Below are 16,483 nucleotides of genomic sequence, written 5' to 3'. Positions count from 1 at the left end.
AACAGAAGTTGTTCAGCTACAAGTAAATCCAGGTTTAAGTTTATGTTTCTCATTATGCAATTACACAAAAAGGAATGGAGAAAACAAGCCAGCGCTATTTTAGCATACTAAAATACTTTTTCTCTGATGCAAAGTTTATTTTCTGAAGGTCTGGTGTTTGTTCCAGGAAATGTAACCAAATCTAACAGAATTTCGTGAACTGCAGTTCTTGAACTGCTTCACTTGATTCCTGATATAACTCAGTGATGTGGTTTTCAGCATAATTTGTCTTTGAAATCTCACATGAGGGAATATGAGATCATACCTCCAGCCCAGTTAATCCTAGGCTGACAGCTGGAACCACACTTTCTACATCTTCTATCTTGGAATAAGCTTTCTGTGATTAATTTTCACTTCAGTCTTTTAGGCTATTAATACATTTCACATGTTTTTAATCATCAATTGGCCTGGAAATTCTGAAAACTTTCTTATATATTGATGGCAGACTGTGATAAATCTGAAGCTGTAGTATTGAAGTATTTACTGCTTTTACTTTTAATAGCCTGCAGTGACTCTGTTTTTCCCCCACTTTTCTTATTTTTATCTTGTCTATATTCCTATTTGTTGCAGCTACATTGCCAATTTAATCTTGCAATATATTAATGAATTCATAAGCTGTAATATGGGCTTTTTCTCATTCGTCTTCGAGCAAAATTGTTCACTGTTCCAATGTGGAGATATGCTGGACTGGATTTCAGCATTCCCTCCCCACAGCTGTTTGATTGTCCTCGAATTTTCAGAGGTGACATAAATTTGGTGGGAGGCACAGCTTGCACTTCAGCAGAACCTTCTGTCAGCGCTGTTTGGTGACCGTTCATCGCCACTAGATGGAGTCGAGCCGTGTTTATTATTCATTCTCACTAATTACAAAAGTAATTGGTTTGCTCTTTAACAGCGAGTAAAGTCTTCTGTGCCAGGCAACTTGCTTACAAATTAATAGCTCTGTTGTAGTGAAGAGATATCATTAGAGCACGACAAAGCCAAAGCACAGCCTGGACATGATGCTGGGGCTTACTTTGATGGGAACCTTAGTATTAATGAATACAGAAGGATACATTTATTAACGCAGTCTTACGGAAACAAGAGCAAGGGGGGTAGTTTCCTGAGGATATTCCAAAGCAGGACTGGTATAAAAGTCATTAAAACACATGGTGAGATTGTGTGATCGGTGGTATTTCTGCTGATGCCAGGAGGCCCACGGGGTATGGTTGCAGTGGTGACAGGGGCAGGTCTGCAGAGCAGTTTGTCTTCTCTATTGCATTGGTCCTTCATATGGCTGGACCTGTACCCCAAGGTGCAGCACAGGACTGAGCCCCCTGAGCACTGCAGAGCCTGTCTGGACCATGAGGAGCCCAGGGCGAGGTGTGGTGGGCAGGTTGGGCTTGGTGCTTAGGGACATGGCTTAGTGGGTGACTTTGGTGGTAGGGGGGTGGTTGGACCTGGAGGTCTTTTCCAACCTTAGTGGTTGTATGGGGAAAGACGGTCATGGGAGGAATGAAAGTATGACACGTGCGTGTTTGGTGGGTTGGTTTTATTGACGATAAAATAAATGGTCTAGGAAGTGGGAGGGATTTGTGGGGAAGGGAAGGGAAGGGAAGGGAAAGGGAAGGGAAGGGAAGGGAAGGGAAGGGAAGGGAAGGGAAGGGAAGGGAAGGGAAGGGAAGGGAAGGGAAGGGAAGGGAAGGGAAGGGAAGGGAAGGGAAGGGAAGGGAAGGGAAGGGAAGGGAAGGGAAGGGACGGACAGCGCAGAGCAGGCCCCGCCTGCCACCCCCTCCCCGCCTCCCCTTAGGGCGCCCCCCGGCGGCCCGGCGGCAGCGGCGGCGGTTGCGCATGCGCGGCCGTCCCGCCCGCCTCCCTTCCGGCCGCCATCTCGCTCCCCGCCGCGTGCTGAGCCCCGCGCCCCGCTCCGGCAGCGCCGCCACCGCCCCGGGAAGGTGACGGGGGGCGGGGGGGGGACGGGGCTCGGGGGGCTGAGGGGGGCACGGGGGGGGCTGCGGGGGTACCCGAGGGGTACCCGGTGTCTGACGGGCGGTGCGGTTGGTTCCGCAGATGAAAGAAACGATCATGAACCAGGAGAAGCTCGCCAAGCTGCAGGCCCAAGTGCGCATCGGCGGCAAGGTAGGCGGGGGGGCGCCGCCGGGACGGGCCCTGGGGGGGGGCAACGTTTTGGGGGGAAAAACTGGGGGTTTCTGGGTGCGTTACCAACGCGTGAGTGGAAGGTGTAAAGTGCTTGGAAGGTGATTTTTGTGTTGCCATGACATCTGACAAAATGCACCTCTCTGGTTAGTTACAGCCTGAAGATTTTCAAAAAAAAAAAAAACAAACTTCCTTGGCCATAGTTTTAATGGCGAACGTTTTAGTACAGCTCAAGTTTTTAATTTGTGACTAATCCATTAATTCCTGAGGAAACACGCTCCTCTTGGATCAGCATATCTCGGGATAAGAGGTGTCTCGGAATAAGAACTCCTCGGCAGGACTCTCACTGGCAGCTTCCAGTGACTTTCGTTGTGGTTTTTGCCTTTGGCTGGGGATTTGGGCGGCCTTAAGTCAGGGTGAAATTGGTATTAACTGGCGTGGTTATCCTGCATGTTCTTTATCTGGATTCCTTGTTAAGCAGAGAACTGCTGAATTGGTGGTTGTGTGTGTGTTGACCACAGATGCATCCAACGCTGGTCATTTAAGAATATGCATTCAGACTGCAGCTCTTACAGCTGTAGCCAGTACAGGTGTTTTACACCTTTATAAGTGTTTTTTACCTTTATAGAGGACTGGCAGATGTGTAGTATTTTACCCATGGCCTACTGTATCCATTCTTTCCAGTACAGAGGTAGAGGGCTGTGAACAGCATGTCTCAGCATGATTGGGGCAGTATTTGCTTACTAAAAACATGTAATCTTTAGAAGTTTAAATCTATGGAGATTAAAGCAGCAGATGTTCATTGAAATTCAGGCTGTGTGAAGTTTGATATCTGTGCTTAATACTGGTAAATGTTGGGGGAGGGGAGGGGAGAGGGGCACATGTTCCTACATAACCTTTACTTCAAGATGTAACTTTTCAAAGTTGACTGAGAGGGCTTTTGTCCAGAGTGACTAATTCATGTGGCTCAGTTACTAGGTAGTCAAGGTACTAAAATGAAACAATTTCTCTTACTCTAGAAATTTTTGAATTGCTTTGTGCAGCAGAGCAGATCACTAACTTGACAGTAGCAGGAAAGGAACATCGCACTTCCTAGACAAAAGGCTAAACTTCTGAGCTGTAATCCTCCAAGTTTTAGTTTCATGTGAATTTGTCAGTTGACGTTTTTGTAAAGATGCTAGCATCTAGCCAGTATCCTAACTTCAGCCTCTTCACACTTAAAAGATATTGCAACCGTTTATTTATGCAGCAAGGCAGCACTGCATTTTCATGTTGTTACTATGTAGAACATGGGAAGCTGAAATAGGAAGACTTAGTTTCGCCTGTTCCTAGCCGTTTCTACCTTGGATTTTACTGAAGCTGTATGATTGTTCCAGCAAGTATTAGAATGACACTTTCTTCTTTTTCATAGGTATAAATGTCTTCTCATATGGGACAGTTATTTCCCTGGAGAAACTTACAACTCTGTTTGTTGGGGAACTAAACCTTTGTTTTTCTTTCTGAACAGAGGTGGTCTGAAATACTATGTGCAAGTATTTTTAAAAACATGTATTTATAAATATTTTGGCAAAATGAAAGTGTTCTTCAAATACGTATATGTAGTTCCATCAGATGAAGATGTGTATCCGGAATAAAAATTGAATGTTGGTCTGTTCTCATTCATACACTCCTATGAGTGAGAAAATAATAATATATCAATAACTCGGTGTTCTCTGACTTCATGAAATTTTGGCTACAACTTGAGAAGAGTGATCTAAAGATACCTTAAAAACAACTGAAATCTGTACGCAGCCTTCAGTTTTAGGCCAGTGACAACAGATCATGATCAGCATGCAGTTCTTCTCTTCTAAGTAGGATGCTGCAGAATCCCTATCAGAATTACAGAATCACAGAATCACAGAATTTCCTAGGTTGGAAGAGACCTCAAGGTCATCGAGTCCAACCTCCAACCTAACGCTAACAGCCCTCCACTAAACCATATCCCTAAGCTCTACATCTAAACGTCTTTTGAAGACTTCCAGGGATGGTGACTCCACCACTTCCCTGGGCAGCCTGTTCCAATGCCTCACAACCCTTTCAGTAAAGAAGTTCTTCCTAACATCCAACCTAAAACTCCCCTGGCTCAACTTAAGCACATTCCCCCTCGTCCTGTCACCAGGCACGTGGGAGAACAGACCAACCCCCACCTCGCTACAACCTCCCTTGAGGTACCTATAGAGAGCGATAAGGTCGCCCCTGAGCCTCCTCTTCTCCAGGCTGAACAAGCCCAGCTCCCTCAGCCGCTCCTCGTAGGACTTGTTCTCCAGGCCCCTCACCAGCTTTGTCGCCCTTCTCTGCACCCGCTCAAGCACCTCGATGTCCTTCTTGTAGCGAGGGGCCCAAAACTGAACACAGTACTCGAGGTGCGGCCTCACCAGAGCTGAGTACAGGGGGACGATCACCTCCCTAGCCCTGCTGGTCACGCTGTTCCTGATACAAGCCAGGATGCCGTTGGCCTTCTTGGCCACCTGAGCACACTGCTGGCTCATATTCAGCCGACTGTCAACCATCACTCCCAGGTCCTTCTCTGCCTGGCAGCTCTCCAACCATTCCTCTCCCAGCCTGTAGCTCTGCTTGGGGTTATTGCGCCCCAGGTGCAGGACCCGGCACTTGGCCTTGTTAAACTTCATGCAGTTGACCTCAGCCCATCGGTGCAGCCTATCCAGATCCTCCTGCAGAGCTTTCCTACCCTCAAGCAGATTGACACACGCACCTAACTTGGTGTCATCTGCGAACTTACTGAGGGTGCACTCGATGCCCTCGTCCAGATCATCGATGAAGATATTAAAGAGGACCGGCCCCAGCACCGAGCCCTGGGGGACGCCACTAGTGACTGGCCTCCAACTGGACTTGGCTCCATTCACCACGACTCTTTGGGCCCGGCTATCCAGCCAGTTTCTAACCCAACGAAGCGTGCGCCAGTCCAAGCCAAGAGCAGCCAGTTTCTTGAGGAGAATGCTGTGGGAGACGGTGTCAAAAGCCTTGCTGAAGTCAAGGTAGACCACATCCACAGCCTTTCCCTCATCCACCCAGCGCGTCACTCTGTCATAGAAGGAGATCAGGTTCGTCAGGCATGACCTGCCTTTCATAAAGCCATGCTGACTGGGCCTGATCGCCTGCTTCCCCTTCAAGTGCTGCATGATGACTCTCAGGAGGATCTGCTCCATGAGCTTTCCTGGCACTGAGGTCAAACTGACAGGCCTGTAGTTTCCCGGGTCTGCCCTCCGGCCCTTCTTGTAGATGGGCGTCACATTTGCTAGCTGCCAGTCAACTGGGACCTCCCCCGATAGCCAGGACTGTTGATAAATGATGGACAGTGGCTTGGCCAGCTCCTCTGCCAGTTCCCTCAGTACCCTTGGGTGGATCCCATCTGGCCCCATCGACTTGTGCACATCTAAGTGGAATTGTAACGTTTCTCTGGCGATTTGCTTCCTAAAACCTCACATTTCTCACAAGCATTTAGAGGTTGCATTACAGCAAGGGAGGGATTGCAGCAGTACAGTTGGAGAGGTGGAGTTGTGGACTGTAACACAGAAGTGGAACTTGATGTATGAAATTTGATTTGTAGGTGGCTACAGAGTAATTATGTGGCCCTGAGGATTAGGGTTTATGAAGAATTGTATCAATATTAATTTATTTTTTTTTTGTAAGGGTACTGCCCGCAGAAAGAAGAAGGTTGTCCACAGAACAGCCACGGCAGATGATAAGAAACTTCAGTTTTCTTTGAAGAAACTGGGAGTGAACAATATTTCTGGTATTGAAGAGGTAATTCCTTCAAATGAAAAAGTGCTTTTCGGTACAGATATGTAAAATGTCCCTTGCCAATTTAATTTTAATGCATTTTAAACCTGTCTGTAAATTATCAGTAAGTCCTCATTGAGCTTTAGAAAATGCATCTAGTTTCTAGTTAAATTGAAAAACCACACTAAACTTCTTGAAATAATGTTTGTTTGTTTGTTTTTTTGCAGGTAAATATGTTTACCAACCAAGGAACAGTCATTCACTTCAATAACCCTAAAGTTCAGGCATCTCTGGCTGCTAACACTTTCACTATCACTGGCCATGCTGAGACAAAACAGCTGACAGAAATGCTTCCTAGCATCTTAAATCAGCTTGGAGCTGACAGTCTGACCAGCCTGAGGAGATTGGCAGAAGCCTTGCCCAAGCAACGTAAGTTGAAACTTGAATGCATTCCATGCTGGCAGCTGACATGGACTTATTTATACAGCTGCAGTGAATTTCAGTGCACTCTTATTGTCTGCAAGCATATTATGACATGAAGAAGTAGAACTCTTAGATTTTATTTATAGCTCAATTCCAGCAAAGAGCATAACCAAATAAAGCAGAGGCATTTGTTTCTCAGTGTATCTTGTGGCTGGTCTAGGACTAGAAAGCTGCAGCAAGACTTGATTTTGTGGTTTCCTTCCTGATGTGGCTACCATATTTTGACATACCTATCTCTTTAAAGCTAGACAGATCAATGACCATGGAAGGCTTTAAAAACATAAACTTCAAATGTTTGTTTTGATGCATTGAATGGAAATACAAGTGGAGTGGAGGGACCGAAGTACAGACATGTTGCTTTTGCTTTGTACTGTCACAGGTGTGGTGAAGGTATTTCTTTTTGCATGGGCTTTCTGATAGCTAAGAGGGAATTACACAATACTCACAAGAAAATAGGTTGTAATTTGTGTGTGTAGAGTAGTTTAGGACTGGCATGAGCATTAAGCTACATATACCAACTTCTATTCCAGCCTTAAATTAGTAAAACAACTTGAACATCTGTTCTCTTGGGTTGTCTGGGAAAAGCAGAGGAAGGACTTAAGTGTGGTATTTGAGAAAGGTGATGCTGTCAGAGCTTGAGAGTTGGTAGTGTAAGACAGGCTTGTTGCCCTGTGTCCATATAGGGTCTTTCTGTGTCTTCTCCAACATACTAAGTCTGTTGCTTATAGAATGTGGAACATTGTAAACAGAAAATGCAAGAAGCTTATGATGTCCAGTTGCTGATATTAATGGACTTGATTGTTGCATTTATTTCTGTGTTTTGCTGCAAGCAAAGACAGCCTCTCTTTCCATTTCTCAAGTTGATACTGATTCACTCCAGTCTATTTCCCAGCAAAAAATAAAAAATTAAATTGTGCCACAAGTAGTCTTCAGGAGGAAATAAACCACTTCTTTCCCCATGAAGCTCAGTTTCCTCCTTTGTAACGTTCTTTCTGTGGCTTCTGTGTGATAGTAGTAGGACTCAAAAGAAGGAGAATCCGAAGGTCTTAAACTGATCCACTAAAGACTTGCTTCTCATAACAAGATGGGTATATTCCGCACAAGCTAAATTGGACAGTGTTAATAGTGGAGAAGCTTGTTAAAAGTGCTTGCTTTGCATGATCTGGTAAATGGTAGTTTATTTCTGCTTTGGGTGGATGCCAGGGTAGTTGCACAAAACTTTCCATTCAGTATTGTCTACTGGGGTTGGAAACCTGACATCAAAGAGTAAAGCATGTGCAGTGATCCCATTTGCAGGTGTTGAAATGAACTTGGTTTGGTCTTGGGGATGAAAAGAAATTGCAGACAGTTCAGGAGGAAATAAAACAGTTTGCTTTTGAAATGGATTACGTAACACTAAGGATGTACTCAAGCTGTAATAGCTTTCTGCTGTTAAAAACAAAGGGATGATTAGCAGTGACCTTGTTATAAGCCCCTTCCAAGTAAATTTTACGTATTCACCTACTTATCTAGAAATGAGGGTACGGTGATTTTGGTCATCTGGTATAAACTTGTCTTTTTCTTCATGCTTTTTTTTTGAAATCAGAAGGGTTAATTAGGAAAAACTGAAGTAGTGAAGAGTTTGATACAACTTAGCCTAGGTAGCACAGCTAAGAATAGCAGTAAAGGCAGTGGCACGAGCACCCAGGGACCTGAAATGCCTATTCTTAGCATTCTGCGACTGGAGTTTGAGCGATACTCATTGATCTGCTTCAGTGGGAATGGTTAATGCTCTGGCAAATATAATGAGAGTAGTAAAGATTCTGAATCATCAGAGAAGTGGACCAGAGCATGTGGTTACCTCAAACAAGTAAGGGTAAAATGGTGCATCTGGTTCCATATTCCTCTAATTTTTCTAGAGAACAGTAGTGTTTTTGTGTCTCTAGTCATCTGCATGTGCCTGCAGCTTCATAATTACACTATTGTTTTTCTTGAATGTCTTAAGATCATAAGAAGGACTCAGATCTGTCCTTTTCCATGGAAATTGTTGATGTCATGAAATAGGTAAACTTTGAGAACGACTGAGTAGTCGGTGAACGAAGATGCTTTCAAGAGGAATTGGTAGAATAAGTCTTTGTCTGTGTCACTGAAAATGACTACCATGCAAGGCACTCAATACCTTTAGGTAAAAGATGGTGTCAGGTAAACTATCATCTCTTTGAGCATGATCAGTAACAAAGGGAATGGTAACTTCTTAGGCTAGTTGTAGGTTTTTTTTATTCAGCAGGGAAACTGTATAGAGCATTACAGCTTAGCTTACACTCTTTGATAATGTTTAAAAATAAATAAGCAGAAAGCAGAACAACTTTGTAACTAGGGTGCTTACGGTGAGCTAGAATAACACTTTTTAAACTACTTGCTCTTTGCAGCTGTGGATGGAAAAGCACCACTTGCTACTGGTGAAGATGATGATGATGAAGTTCCAGGTAAGAACAAACATGAAACTGAGAAAAAGGAAATGAGTTTTGCTGAGAGACGACTTATGTACCATAACATTTGGCCAAGGACAGTAGGGTATTGACTGGTCACTCTGTTTCATAATTCCTGTGGACAGGTTATTTCATTATTTTCAGATACCATGCTAGACTAGATGAATAATTGGTTTGGGATAGCATTTTTGTCCTGTGTAGGAGTAATAGCTGTGGCTGAGATAATTATTTAATCTTCAGTAAAAAGGCTGGGATAGAACTACCTATCCAGTATCACTTTGTTTAGTTGTGGGTACAAGTGAAGTTAAATCATTTTAGAATTGTGCTTTATAATGAACCACCTAAAACTTAGTTCTTAAGCAAGAAAATGAAGTCTGAAAAGCTCTTATGTTATTTGAAATGTGTTCTATAAGCTGTTGTTTGTTTGTTTTTTTTTTTTTTTTAACCTCATAAGCACTTGATATGAAGTAGAACTTCAGAAAAAATACATTTGGCAAAGCAGAAGTGGTTCAAACTCTAATTTCGGTGTTTTTCTTTCTCCAGATCTTGTTGAAAACTTTGATGAAGCATCAAAGAATGAGGCAAACTGAACTAACTGTCACTTTCTGAATAAAGTTAAAACTTGAAAAAGCTACATGGAGCTGCTATTTTATATTTTGACTGCTCTTGTTTGACTTCATTTTTATAGATCTCAAGATCTATAATACTTGGAAACTCCTTCAACCTGCAGCTCCTTCTAGTTATTGCTTGTACACAATATTATTTTTGTGGCCTGGTTGAACAAACCTATGCTTTGAAATAGGATTGCTAATGAATCTATGCCTAGATACATTTTTGAGTAACTTGTATACAAGCAAAAACCTCATCTTTAATGAACTTTGGCATACAATAAAAAAATACAAAATAAACTTTCTGGTCTGGCTTCTTGTCAGAAAAGCAGGAAAAGAATTGTCTGTAAGTATTAAGCTGTTATAAGAGGGCTTGTTTTTCTGCAGAGCATCTTCTTCATGGTGTTAGAAAAATGGGTTCTAAAAATTTCTGTGCTTAAATTAGCATTTTAGACTTAAACAGAGATTCTTAAATAGTGCTTCTCTGGGTTCCAGAGAATGAGAAGGTTTGTTTCTTGGCTATGAGGAAAAGTTCTTTAATTCCAGTATAACCTTTGCATAGATATTGCCCCCAGGAGTGAGGGTTCAACTTTACATTTAGGAGTCTTTGATATTAATGATAGATCAGGTAACTTCTATAACAAAAACTAAGCTTCAGATAGAGGTTAGTGGTTGAGTGCTCTAAGGTTGTCTCTTTAGAGCAAATATTGCTGGAGGAGAAATTCATCCTGTCTTGTGCAGGATAAAATGCAGGACAAATTTTTTCGTAAGAGATAGCCACAGCATCAAGTTTGCATTTTGCCTGAGAAAGGGTGGGGATGTCTGACTTGCCAAACATGTTTAGTGTGGTGTAAGTCAGCTATTGGGAAAGAGTGGAGGAACTTGTTCAAGCCATGCCGCTCTCTCGAATGGTTTGAACTGAGCAGTTGGATGTGAGCATGACACAGCTGGGTTAACAACAAAACACTTTCAGTTTACAAATAATTTATCAGTAATTTACACTTTGTTTAGAATTAATCCAAATGAGAAACTGCATTAATTGAATTAATACTTGCCATGTGACATCTGTGGAAGTATGGGTGGTAGGTACACTCCCAATCAGGAAATACTGGTGTATCTTAAACATTCCTAAATGGTGACTAAAGACCAAGACTTAGTCAAAGTGTGTTCTTGTTTATAACAGACTCTAAATGGAATTAGTTTTCTTGATAATACTAATCGTCATGTCTCACACTGAAATACTCAGCCCTGTACTGAATGTTGTCATTATTTCCTCTCAGTAAGGAGTTTAGTTATAGTCTTCCTAGTTTGTCATTAACTGCCAGAATCTGAAAATAGCTGTGTTAATGGTTCTCATTAGATTGAACTTATATGTAAGCATATTGTAATTGTGCCATTGGGGACTCCTGTGTATTCTTACTCAACAAAAACAGTTTCATATCTCCATTTCACATATCTTGCTTGCATTTCTATTGCCATTTCTCTTTGGCTTTCTCTTGAAACAAAGGTCTGTTTGTTCTCATAGCTTTTTTCAGGTGAAAACTTGTTCTAGTTCTGTCATGTTAAGCTTTGTAACAGCTAGATTCCAATGCAGTAGTGAGCATTACTGAAATTCTTCAATTTAGCAATGAATTTTCAGAAACATCATCATAATATATTCATAATATTGTCTTAAACTTATACCTTAAAGGCTCTCCTGTAGTCTAAAAACTAGTCTCTTCCAATAGAAAAGCAATTCATTTTAGAAGATAGCTTAATACATAGTTTTACTATGTGTGTGCATATATAAAAGCAAACTTCGTAGAATGGTTTTTAAAAGCATTATTTTTAAAAGTCTACAGGATAGCACTTGAGTTATTACAAGTTGCTTTTTTTTTTTTTGGTTTTGTGAAGTTGAGGTGGTGTCTCCTAGGAAGTGTTCCAGTGAGAATTTCTTGTAGTCAGTAGCACACGTTTAAGAAACATGACCAAGAAAGATCTCTTGAGCTGTTTTAAAATGTACACAACTTAGTAAGTCAGATACTGAAATCAATACCTGAGTAGTGTATTGCTTGCTGGTGGCACAAGGAGTTCTTGCAGTTCACCCTTACTTCTGTGAAGTTTAGTGGTGAGTGTTTTGAGTGTGGAAAATAATATAAATATTTAACCTCTTCTAAAATGATTTCCTTGTACCTCTGCTTCATCAATGTCAAATTTAGTATAAAGGTAAAAAAAAAAACAAAAACAAACAAACCACCTTTTTGCCTGTGACTTGGCTGCTTGTTGTAACTCGTGTACAGCACACGGCTGTACACGACCTTACCCATACTAAAAACTGAAGTGGCACATTATAAGAGAGTATTGAGCACCGTGGGACGGGAAAGTTTTAAAGAAGAAATTGATTAAGCCTGCTAAGCTTTGCGGTGGTTCCCAAGAAAGCTTGTCCACAGTGTGGGAGAAGAAACTGAAAAACCTAGGTGTATCTTGGAGCCCATTAATATGTGCCAGTGGTACTCAGTCAAGGAAAACAATGTAATCAAACGAGGGATTAGTGAAAAATAAGTGTATTAGGTGTTATATGTGGGAGGTGAATGGGGAAAGTTTGTATTTTTCAAGGCTGGGGGAAAAATAATTGTGCTTGAGGAACCGGAATGTGGAAGCTGATCATCCTATTTGTGAGAATGGATTCAAAGATGTAAAATTAGTGTTAATATTCAGTGCAGATCAAAGAACCAAAGGTAGACAGGGAGGTCTAGATTGATGTTGATTAGGTTACAGCCTTAAATAATTGGCAAGTTGGTGGCATCTGTCAGAAAGAGAGATTTTAAGCTTGGTGTTTCACAACCCTGATAAGTACTCTAGCAAGTCTTGGGCTTACAGAAACATATGAAATGTGGCTCCTCGTTTTCCAAACCTAGTTTTCATCCCTCCTCAGATCCATAGTTTCCGTTGCATCCAGCACTTTGTGAGAGTTCCTGAAAATGTTTTCCTTTTGATTTGATTGTTGAAATATCCTAACCTAGAGCAGACCAAGACCAGACCAGATGCTGGAATGAAGTATTTTTACAGAAATGGATCTTTCAGTGCAGCTGAATCAAGCTTACTTCATGGAGCTGAACATTGCACAGCATGAGGGAGTATCATGATTAGTTTGACTGTGAGTCAACCTCGAGAACTTTAAAGTGGGTGTATGTAGAAGCATTGAGAGCCAGGGGTATAATTATTTCTGTGTATTCCAATTGACTGTACACTGTGGTCTCATGGTAGTAAAAGCTACTTGCATTCTCATCATGAAAGTTTTCAACTGACCTCTTAATATTCTGCCTTCTGTCAGTTCATACATAAGTTATTTTAGTAGAGAAATCTTAATAGAAGAGAGTTTATGTAATACTGTACTGTCTTGCTATAATTTTTTGTTTGCTTGTTTTCTTGAAAGAAATAGATTTAACAGGTGCAGCTTGTATATTGTCTTTATGTTGCAGTAGAAGTATTCTGGCAATGAAAAAGCCATCCTAGCAAAGTTTGTGTAGTGCAAGTAACACTATATATATATTAATAATACTTCTACAGGAGAGTCACTGTCCAGCCTTTCGCGTTACTAATGGATCCGAACAAATCACTGGTTAATTAGTGGTGTAAGCAGTAATCACTGGTCATGCAACGCACAGTGATTTTGCTTCTGATATCCAATAACCAACATTTGCAACACTTAGGGACTTGATGCGATGTACAGGATACTGGGAGATACTAATGGACGTTTCTGCTGCACTTGAAATCCTGATTCTGCACTTCTGTTGAATTGAGTGAGTAATACTGATTTTGTTTGGTTGGTTGTTTTAGGTACTGAAAAAAGTTGATTTGGGTAGTGCTCTGCTCTCCCACTTAGAAGAAAACTGAAGTTGAGTTTAACAGGTTTTGTTTTCTCTGGTTCAAGACATATACAATTGTTTATGGTGTTGCCCCTGAGCTAATAACATCTAGTGGGCTTAAGCAGGAATCTAAAAAAAAAAAAAAAATTCAGCCACATCTAATTTAAGAGTCTCCTGCTGAAAAAACAGCATGCAACTTGTGCCAAAGCTTGTGCTCAGTGCAGTGGTGTGGTTTTAAAATGATGCAATGAGATAAAGCTTTTAAATGCAAGATTTGAAGGTGTTTAAAGCACCTACTGAAACATGGGGAAGTCTAGGTTTAAGCCACGGGCCCAGGAACTGCGGCTAGTCCTGCTATGCATCTTTCCTGTTACTTCTAGTAACTGCATTAGGCAATTGTAAAGGTAGATGTGTATGGCTTCAGGGTCAGATATTCTCTTAGTGTTTTGTGGGCTGCTGGTAGGATTCATACTTAAACTAATAATGAATTGAAGTGGGAAAAAAAAACCACACAACTGAACAAATGTCACAGCAGAGAGGCAGGCATCTTGGTTTGAAGTGTCTCACAAATGTTTACCCTGGGACAGTTGTCATCCAAAGCAGCAGCAAGGAATTAGTGTGATGTTTCACTTATTGTCCTTTTGTCTGCTTTGCGCTGCTTTGTGTTAGGAAATGGTGCAGTTCTTCATGGTTTGGGGAAGCTCCTCAGCAGTGTAACCATAGAGTAGAATTTTAACAAGCTGATTATGCAGTTGGGTTTTGCCTTTAGCATATTTTGGGGGCAGCATCTGGATAAACAATACCCATGCACATCTGTGGCATTTCATGCTCCAGTAACTTCTACCGAGGGGGATGATCTTCAAGGACTTTTATTATTTTCACTGTTGGTAGAAGTCAGAGTAGCCTAAAGGTGTTTTAGGATTCACTGAGTCATCTTCTTCCACCAGCATACAAAATTGAGACTTGTTTAGGTGTGACCTTGTGTGTGTCTACACCACTGGTGTCTAGACTGACGTCTGTCAGGAGCTGTAGGTTAGATGAATTTTCATTGTCCTAAGTGTGTCAGCCCACTCCTGTTCATAGAATAGTCACTCTACTCCCATTATATATGTTTCTCATATTTTAGCATAGCCCGAATTTAATTGCTTGTACTTTGAAAATAAAGTGCTATTATTTGTTTCAAAATACGGACTTCAGCTTTGTTTTCCATCTTTGTCCCATCTCTATGTCTTTCATGTCTCATTAGGAAATACAGTATATTTGATGACTGTATCAGCAAGACTAAGTTAAACTACAAGGGGGACTTGAGATGTCAAAATACAGGTACTGAGGTAGAAAGATGCAACAGTATACTTTCTAGAAGGCTGTAGATGCTCTTGATATTGTCACATTTCAGCTGTGAGAAATAAAGCTGATTTTGCAGTGGAAAACTCCACTAACCTTGCATATTCAAAAGTGATTGTGCAGGCATGACAGTAGTATAGCAGTGGGGAGTATGTTAAGCAGGTAAAGGGAGCGCTCCACAAATAAGGAGGATACTGTTCCAAAATAAGGAGGATAGCTAAGAAAAACAGAATGTGCAGTGTGAAATCAGTAAAAACAAAAGTCATGGGACCTCTAATCACGAGAGAAGGAAGAAAAAAAAAAGGGGGGGGGATTAACAGTTGGTCAAATAAAATTATGCATGTATAGTACAGAAAGTTGTCAAGTAGCTTGCGAACTTGTAGTATTCAGCCAAAGAGGAAAGAGGGGAAGAAATCAAGTGTCAGGTAATGGGGAATATAAGGTTATGATATACTTCCTAGTTTGCGCTCCTGCTTGCGGGATGCCTGCCATTGCAATCACAAATAAAATAGCTTCGGAAGACTGTCTGAAAAACTGAGGTATTTCTCCCAGTGTCCCCTGGCTGGTGCCCACAGGGTGCCCAGGCCTAGTAAGGTCTAGGCTCTGCACTGCTGGCACGATGAGAGAGGGCTCTGGAAAGAGTGGGGAGCCTGGGCTGCTCCTTCTCCAACCTCACAGTGCTCTCAGCTGCTCTCAGCACATCTGTCACAGGAGAGGGGAGGACAGGCCCCAGCACCAACCTCCTGCCACCATCTTCCTTGGCTTCTGGAGAAGGGCATTCATGACAGGGCCAAGATAGAAATCTTCCTCGGAGTAAGAGACCTCCCTCTGCACAGCCCAAAGCCTTGTGGCTGGATGGCCTGGTGCCATTTCTGAAGCTCCCTGTGTGCTCCCAAGCCTGGGACACCTGAGGGGATGGGTAGCTCTGTGTGGGGAGCTGAGCAAAGCTCTGGGCACAGGAATCAGGTTATGATATACTTTCTACTGTGACCTCCTCCTTGCAGGATGCCTGCCATTGCAATCGTGAATAAAATAGCTTCACAGAAGATTTCATCAAAAAAAAAAATTGAGATTTTTCTCACACATGTAAGCAGGCAAGCATTATACTTATAAACAAAACTCTTTTTAGAAACAATGACAGTCTTGTTAGGTCTATGATCTTACCCATTATTCGTGATAAATCTCATATCACAGATAGAGAATAGCTAGGCAACCTGTTTTTATTATGTGTTTGGAAGCAACTGTGCTTTGAGCCTGTATGTTATAAAATCTTCACTGAGAAGATGATGAGGCCCTGGAACAGGTTGTCCAGTGAGGTTGTTGATGCCCCATCCCTGGAGGTGTTCAGGGCCAGGTTGGACAAGGCCCTGGGCAACCTGGTCTAGTGGGTGGCATCCCCTGCTCATGGCAGGGGGGTTGGAACTAGATGGTCATTAAGGGCCCTTCCAAGCCATTCTACAATTCTATGAAAATGCTTAAGACAGCCTATGTCCATCTCAATGGTAAACCTAATGGTGATTTAGAAAGGCTGAGTCAAGACATCAGGTGGTATAATAGGTTTCCTGAAATAATTTTGAGACAGATGCTGGGATCTGTATGATACTAGCCTTTATGGTAGTATCCTTTATGGATACTGTATGGTACTAGCCTTTAAGCTGTGTTTTCCATTTATGAAATAGAAATGCTGATGTGCTAAAAATACTTGAGGGCTATGAAAGGCATGTCATGTTTCTGTACTTGCTGTGTTTTGATATAAACACTAAAAAAAAAAAAACAT

At 41.8% G+C, this 16,483-nt stretch overlaps 1 protein-coding gene across 1 annotated transcript; it reads left to right on the top strand.

Annotated features, from left to right (window-relative positions):
* Positions 1-1,894: 1,894 nt before the first annotated feature.
* Positions 1,895-9,814, top strand: BTF3 (basic transcription factor 3). Its single transcript, XM_032205789.1, has 6 exons — positions 1,895-1,973; positions 2,089-2,157; positions 5,866-5,979; positions 6,183-6,384; positions 8,847-8,903; positions 9,450-9,814. The coding sequence occupies exons 2-6, from the start codon at positions 2,089-2,091 to the stop codon at positions 9,494-9,496; spliced, it is 489 nt and encodes a 162-aa protein (XP_032061680.1). The 5' UTR covers positions 1,895-1,973; the 3' UTR covers positions 9,497-9,814.
* Positions 9,815-16,483: the final 6,669 nt, after the last annotated feature.

Source organism: Aythya fuligula, chromosome Z, assembly GCF_009819795.1.
Source record: "Aythya fuligula isolate bAytFul2 chromosome Z, bAytFul2.pri, whole genome shotgun sequence".
Taxonomy (NCBI): Eukaryota; Metazoa; Chordata; class Aves; order Anseriformes; family Anatidae; genus Aythya; species Aythya fuligula.
Note: the sequence above shows the minus strand (reverse complement) of the source record. Positions and strands in the feature narration are given on the sequence as shown.